Source organism: Syzygium oleosum, unplaced genomic scaffold, assembly GCF_021117445.2.
Source record: "Syzygium oleosum isolate NSW1041296 unplaced genomic scaffold, Sole_v2.1 Sole_v2.26, whole genome shotgun sequence".
NCBI lineage: Eukaryota > Viridiplantae > Streptophyta > Magnoliopsida > Myrtales > Myrtaceae > Syzygium > Syzygium oleosum.
Window position 1 is genome coordinate 4,294,649 of NW_026607510.1, and position 6,961 is coordinate 4,301,609.

The 6,961-nt window shown below is 43.4% G+C and overlaps 2 protein-coding genes across 2 annotated transcripts; both read right to left on the reverse strand.

Annotated features, from left to right (window-relative positions):
- Nucleotides 1-2,319: 2,319 nt before the first annotated feature.
- LOC115682019 (uncharacterized) lies at nt 2,320-3,814 on the reverse strand. The gene is made up of 4 exons (XM_030606146.2): nt 3,660-3,814; nt 2,948-3,025; nt 2,601-2,870; nt 2,320-2,514 (listed from the first exon to the last, which is right to left on the reverse strand). The coding sequence occupies exons 2-4, from the start codon at nt 2,962-2,964 to the stop codon at nt 2,475-2,477; spliced, it is 327 nt and encodes a 108-aa protein (XP_030462006.1). The 5' UTR covers nt 2,965-3,025; nt 3,660-3,814; the 3' UTR covers nt 2,320-2,474.
- A 1,985-nt stretch (nt 3,815-5,799) lies between these two features.
- LOC130134974 (probable WRKY transcription factor 27) lies at nt 5,800-6,753 on the reverse strand. Its single transcript, XM_056303095.1, has 3 exons — nt 6,433-6,753; nt 6,054-6,338; nt 5,800-5,972 (listed from the first exon to the last, which is right to left on the reverse strand). Exons 1-3 carry the CDS (start codon nt 6,714-6,716, stop codon nt 5,840-5,842), a joined length of 702 nt encoding a protein of 233 aa, XP_056159070.1. The 5' UTR covers nt 6,717-6,753; the 3' UTR covers nt 5,800-5,839.
- Nucleotides 6,754-6,961: the final 208 nt, after the last annotated feature.

The following is a 6,961-nucleotide window of genomic DNA, read 5'->3' on the forward strand; positions in this document are numbered from 1 at the left end:
CCCCATTTGTCATAAAATATTGCATCCAACACTTCCAAGTGGTTAAAGCTAACAATAGACCACATAAGAAGATTGGGTTGCAGGTGCAGCAATGTAAACATTTTTTTTATTAATCACGGGTTACAATTCCTTAACAAAGGATACCACAGGAGATCGATACTGCTACTAAACTTCAGCTTCAAGATATAAAACAATCTCGCATGGAGTACTTTATAAAGTTACTTACTAGAAAACCCTGATGACATCGATGCTGATGTACATTAAAAAGATAAAATCAGAAATCGGAAATGTAACATTGGCAAGTACGCTCATTGTAGACACAAAAGAATAACAAAGGACCTTGTTAAGAATGATACCACTGGCACTTACTCACACCTGACAGACCCTGCATAAAAAACCAGATATACCAAACAAACACAGCAAAAGAAAGACATACAGAATACCCTACTATTTGTCTGCAGAGCTCCAATCACCAACTTCCACCTAAGAGGATGGTTCTAATAAATAGGTTCTAACTTCCGCAACAATAGGCAAGCACTACGCATATTTTTACCGTTCATGGTGTGACGAGATAGAAAGAAGTAACTTCCAGACACTGTCACAGACCAGCGATATTTATAAGAACAAACAAGAAAAGAAAATGTAGCTAGTAAATACATAATAGACCAGACTCATAATGAATCGCGCACTAACAACTAGTAGAAACATTATTCTCACAAAAAAAAAAATGCTTGAAAGAGCGGAAAAGGTTGAAGTGATGCCAGAACTACCTTCAATTTCCTTGAAACTTGCAAGCAAATCTTCCAGTTGCTCTTTGATAACGTAATGGACAGGTGCAGGAAATGATAACGAGATGTGAAACAATTGCTGGCACATTGTCTTCTGCCATGGCAAGAAACCAGGCAATACCTTTCCTTCAATTTGCTCCAAAGCTTTTGCAGCCTCCACCAAATGTAATCTACCATCGAAGGTGATCAAAGCCCTCATATAGGTCTCTTTAGGATCAGGTGGAAAGACTTGAACACCGAAATGATTCGCTCAAGAACAATTTTTGGGCACAAAAGGAGTGCTCTCTCACAGGAGGGCCTCTTCACAGGCGCTATTTGGAGGATTCTCCACAAACTTTCCTCTAAGCATGAAAATAACTCGCTCAAGAGTAGGAAGTCCTTGATGAGGAGCTTCTGCTGGGACGCCCAACGGCTGTACCAGATGAGGTAGAGGTTGATGGGGGAGTTGGAGAGGACAGGGCGCCTGCGGTAGCGGAGCTGGACGAGGTCCGAAGAGCCCTCGAATTTCTTCGAGGAGGAGAGGCAGAGGGATCGTGGCGGGAGATTCGGTTGTGGCATTGGGTTTGCCGGTCGGGGGTGGTTTTCAAGTTCAAGGTCTGGGCTCGTTGAGGATGAGGAGCACAGTGGAAGGACGTTTAAGAAATCTACGGGGGGGCAAGAACCACGAGCACAGTGGAATTGAACAGATTTTGGGCACAGATCATGCAAGTATAAGTCGCTTGAATAGGACGAATGAACAAGTTCTAACTTAAAGGGAAAACAGAGAGGAGGCACAAACCCTCAAATCATTGGGTGAATCAGGAGAAACCCACATGAAAAAAATCCAATGGACCAATCAAATTCACTCAGACAACAAAAGATTGGCGGCAGTAATTTTTGGTGGGCACCTAAAGGGAGATGGATGATCAGGAGTCGCAGAGGTTGGCTTTTCAGCTGGAGAGCCCCAGCAATTCCCCATCTGAACCTACTACTTATTACTCCTTCCTTCCTTATTCTTCTTCCTCAGGATACTATGCAGCAGAAAACGTCGTTTTCGGGCGATTGAAAGGCTGAGATATATATATATATATATATATATATGTTGTCTAGACTTAATCTCATGATGTAAGATCTTCTTTCGATTGAGATTTATGCACAAATGCAATCATAGTGATAAAAACCGTATTATTGATGGTACATGACTGTCAATTTGTCAATAACCTTGATGTTTTTAGATATTCATCTTATTCTTTTTTAGCATTTTCCAGGAGAAGAGCTGGGACAAACCACATTATGCGGTAACCCGTTTGGCTCCGAACACGACCAGGAGAGCGATATTCAGCTGAGATAACTAGGCATTCGGCAGACGAGGCATTCTAAATGCAACCAGAAGAATTTTCGTCAGAACTCTTACTCTCTCCTTAATATCATGAGAGATTATGCATTTTTTGCGCTAATTAATTGATGTGCACAAGGATTTCTAGTGCAGGTCAATAGGCTGAGCCTCTAGACTAAAAAAAAAAGGCTGAGCATGGATATCCAAGTGGACTACTTCAACATCACAAGACAACAGATCGGCAAATTGCAAGGCTCATCGAAGGCCAAAGAGTACGTACTGAGGAAATCCATCTTCTCCATCACAATTGGAGCAAATCATTTCCTCAACAATTACATGAACAAGGCAAACCTACCATGCTTCATTTCTCTCTATGCCTGCTCCTCATGGGTAGGAAGGGAGTAGGTATTCCTACAAACAAATAGATTAAAAGTGAGAAAAAGAAGGAAAAACGAGGCAAAAAAACAAAAGAGAGCAGAGAATCACTATACATATACCCTTTTAGCAATTTGAAGCCGTTAGCCTCGAGCATGTCCCTCATTTCTTTTACGAGGGGGTCTACCACATCTCCAACCGGGATTGGGCCATGGACCTCCACCAATTCAAGCCGAAATCGCGATGGAGCGTGTGCTAAAAGCTCCACTAAAGCTAGGATTTCGTCCACATTGTGGACCACTACTACGCTTCTTTTGTACAGAACTTTATAACATTGTGCCAAATAAGCATCATGAGCGGCCTCCGCGGCTCTTTTCGCATCACGGACAGCTCTGGCGAACGGACAAGGAAAAGAAAAACCGAAAAATCAGGATAAATAAAAAGAGCACTGGCAATTGAAATCGTGTACCTCTTTGCATCAGGCATGGCAGGTAAACACTCGAGGTTGAACTCCAAACGGCGAACCCTTATCTGTTCCGAGGCTTCCCTTCCAAGAAGAGGAAAGTGGAATTAGTGGCACAATTTCGGTCGTTTTTTTCTGACGAACAACTTGATCGTATTACGACATGATAAAGAAAGATCCCTACTTTATAAGAATGTTCATCTGCCAAATTACGCAGAAATCATATGGTAATTCCTCTCAAACAAGAAATTATGTCGGGGGTGATCGGTTCTCGATCCGGTCCGGTCCGGTCCCACCCAGGAACCGGACTAGAATGACCGGTTTTGGAACCGGGGACCGGACCAGACCGATAAAAAGAACGAAACCCTAACACGAAAACCTGCTTTCCCTACGGTATCTGTCTACTTGAGGCACTAAAGCACTCACAGCGAAGATCGGCAGACCAAAAACACACCGCACAGAAACAGACCCATCACCGAAAACAACGTCCAAAACCCAAAACATAAATCCAGCGTCCGAGATCTGCTGAACCCAAAGCGAAACGCGACCAAGCTAAAGCCCAAAAAGGGCAGAGACACTAAAAAAGCTTTCACGAAGCCGAACAGATCAGCACAACCAGCCACGGAGAAAACAAACGCCGACGCGCCACAAAGAACGGCCGCGGAAAGAAGCCCAAAAACCCGGAAAAGCCCTTGAAAGTGCAGAGCAGCGGCGATACCTCAAAATCGGCGGACGGGAGGCCGCACTCCGACGACAATCCGCGGCGAGAGGAGGCGGAGGAGGAGGAGTGAAGGTAAATAGCACCACCGCGTAAGAGAAACGAAAAGGACGCGGAAGTAACCAGCCCTTGCCTTGACGTCTTGGTAAAATGCGTGCCAAATAAAAATGAATAAATAAAATAAAATAAAAACTGACCGATCGGTCCGATTTTCCCTGACCGGAAAATCACCCGTTTTAATTTCATGAAACCGGAAGCCGGACCGGCGGCCCCCGCGAACTGCCTGAAACAGGCCGGTTTGATCCGATCCAAAGTGATTTCTAATTCGATCCTTCCGAGTTCCGAGAGTCCCATTGATATTACCAAAAATTCGTGGGACAAAGATTTCGATAATTTTCAATATGACCACATCGATGTAAGGATAATTTGAGCCATTTTCCATCCTTCGAAGAGTCCCATTGATATTACAATAAAAAAAAAACGTCCCATTGCTTCGTGTTGACAGGTTGGTCAACACTTTTTTTTTCCTTCCTTCTTTCGAATATACAAGAATAAAATAAAACATTCAAGTTTTATTAACGAGTTTCTCTTCGAGAATTTGTTAAGCATATTTAGGGTCCGTTTGTTTCGCTGAAAATATTTTCCGGGAGAACACTTTCCTCATTTCCGGCATTTGGTTTGCTTAGGAAAATAAGTCAAAGAAAAATATTTTCCTAATAAACGGAAAATGTATAATTACTAAAGCTTAAATTCAGAAAAATGTTTTCTAAAATATGACTAGCTATCGCCGATTGGACCCGAAACTTTACACTTGGGCACAAAAACCCCAACATTGATTCCCGAGTCTTGACATCCAGAACCAGGTCTCGGTGGCCGGGCTCGAGACCTCGGTATCCAGGGCCCAAGCCCCCCCGGCGCCTTCGCTCGAGTCCATCGAGGCTGAGCCCGAACTCTTGGTGCCCGTACCTAATGCTCCGGCACTCGACTTGGGTCCAGAATTATTACTCCAGATAAAATTGGTGTTTTTTTTAATTAGTCTTAATTAAAATAGATATAGAAAATCAGAGGAAACGTCCTAAATATTTCTAAAAGAAATCTAAAGTTCCTAATATTGCTAACATCTTCCATTACTCATTTGCTCTCTTGGTGGAAAAAATGGGCTATGCATTAGCTTTGTCATACTTCATTAATTAATTGCAATTGTTATGACACGAGATGATGGTAATTCATGGCAAATCGACTAGAAAAAAAGTTTCTATGACCCACGTTTTACTTAGATTCGTTTAGAATCATACAATCTAGTTTGGAATTTATTAATTTGACATATGATGGTTGGCATAATAAGCCTTCTCTCTTGTTTTTCGGCCATAGGGTAAATCCACTTTCTTCTACGTAACCATCAAAATGTAACGCCAAACTGTGGAAACTGGTGGCAGTACACAATGTTCTAAGTTGAATGCCCATGGGTCAAATAGATAAATCCTTACCTTACCTTACCTTATTCTCATCATCTCTCTGGTCATGTACAGTTTAATGCCGCATGATCTGTTCAGTGTCTCGTTCAGTCTTAAGGGATAAAACATGACCCTTTTTCCATAGCACTAGGGTGTAAGGAGATGAGAAGCTAAATTGTGCATATCAGAAAATTTGACCCATAGTTCTCTTTGGGCTCACTGGCCTTGTGTTTTGGCATGTAAAGGTTACCGGGTTTTGGTTGTATTCGGTGAGGAAGAAAAACTTTACTCCTATTCAGAGTGCGAGGCATGCGGTATGTTAAAATAATGATGCCTTTGCGAATACAAAGGGACAGGCTATGGAGGTCGCACGGCTTCCCCTCTCTTTGGTGAGGGCATCTCTATAAGTAAGCGCCGCCAAGGATCCAAGGAGCCACTGGTTACCAGGTTCATGGGCACGGAAAATACCCGTTGAAAATTAAGACTGAAAACTTGAAATGCGGCAACACAGTCGAACAAAGTTTTGAAATGCTCGAAGTCACCCTGCAATTCAATCTCAACATAAGAGATGAATGGCTGCAAACCATCACATCAATACCAGTTCACTTCCTCGGAAGCAAACTAACAACACAAATTACCATAAAATCTCTCAGAAAGAACAAAGGTAGAACCATAATGCTCCTCTCTCGAACCTGCTATGCTTCTCCTCCTCTCCTATTCATCCTCTCACTCTTCATCATCATCCTCCTCCCACTCATCATCCTCCTCCTCCTCCTCCTCCTCCTCCTCCCACCGCTTATTCCTCTTCTGATCCACCTTTTGAGGATTCCCCTGCTGTTGAGGAGGGGCGTCACTGTTCCTGCAAATAGAATTAAAGTGAAAAAGAGTACGAAAGAAGAAGGCGAGAAAACACAAAAGAGCAAGCAGAGAATCACTGTACCATTCCCGCAACTCAAAGCCGTTAGCCTCGAGATTCTCCCTCATTCTAGCCTCGAGGTTCTCCCTCATTTGTTGCACGAGGGGGTCTACCGCATTTCCAACCGGGCCACGAACCTCCACCCTGCGAAGCCCGTAAGGCGGTCGAGCTTCTCCTAATAGCTCCAATAAGGCTGTGATTTCGTCCACGTTGTGGACCACTATTGCGCTTCTGTTCAGGACTTTACAAGCTTGTGCCGAATAAGCATCCTCCGCAGCATGCCTGGATCTCTGAGCTTTAAGAACAGCTCTGACGAACGCACAAAAAGAAGAGAAGGTGAAAAGACAGAAATCAGAATTAATACAAATTTAGCATCGACGATTCGAAATCCCGCTCCGTGTACCTCTTTGCGGCTCTTGTAGCAGCTAAAAGCTCGCGGCCGTACCTGGCACGGTGAAGCTTCCTCTCTTTGGAGGCTTGATTAAGCCTTCCGAGAAGGGTGGGAGGGGTATTGCCCATAGGTTTGTGTTTGGTCGTGTGATCTGCACTCGGAGGTCGAGCTTTATGTAACGGGTTCTGTGGCCGTTCGATATGCCCAACTGGTTGGAGCCGTCCATGGAGATGATTTGCCGAAAACCTATTCCTTAGCTTAGTGTCCCCAGAGAGCACCTTTGATGGTGTCGTCATGGCTCCTATTTGCAGTTCTCCTCGCAGGCATGCCTGAAGAGTCTTGAACTACCCGATATCAAGGTGGAAGAAATATTCAAAAAGATTTCATGAATTCAATCTCGAAAATCTCGAAATTATTTGGAAAATTCTATTATAAAGCAAAGGATGTTCTAAGAGGATTTCAATCTCAAAAGTTTCCTAAAGAATTTCTATCAAATAGGGAAAGCCAATCGTGAGATCCCAAAATCCTAACATAAATATCA

What these genes read in the sequence shown, in the direction of transcription:
- LOC130134974 (XM_056303095.1), bottom strand. Translation starts at nt 6,716, where the DNA reads ATGACGACACCATCAAAGGTGCTCTCTGGGGACACTAAGCTAAGGAAT. An exon ending in GCTACAAGAGCCGCAAAGAG is followed by an intron (nt 6,339 to 6,432) that starts GTACACGGAGCG and finishes TGCGTTCGTCAG; the next exon opens with AGCTGTTCTTAAAGCTCAGA. An exon ending in GGCTTTGAGTTGCGGGAATG is followed by an intron (nt 5,973 to 6,053) that starts GTACAGTGATTC and finishes TTCTATTTGCAG; the next exon opens with GAACAGTGACGCCCCTCCTC.
- LOC115682019 (XM_030606146.2), bottom strand. An exon ending in GGCTTCAAATTGCTAAAAGG is followed by an intron (nt 2,515 to 2,600) that starts GTATATGTATAG and finishes ATTTGTTTGTAG; the next exon opens with GAATACCTACTCCCTTCCTA.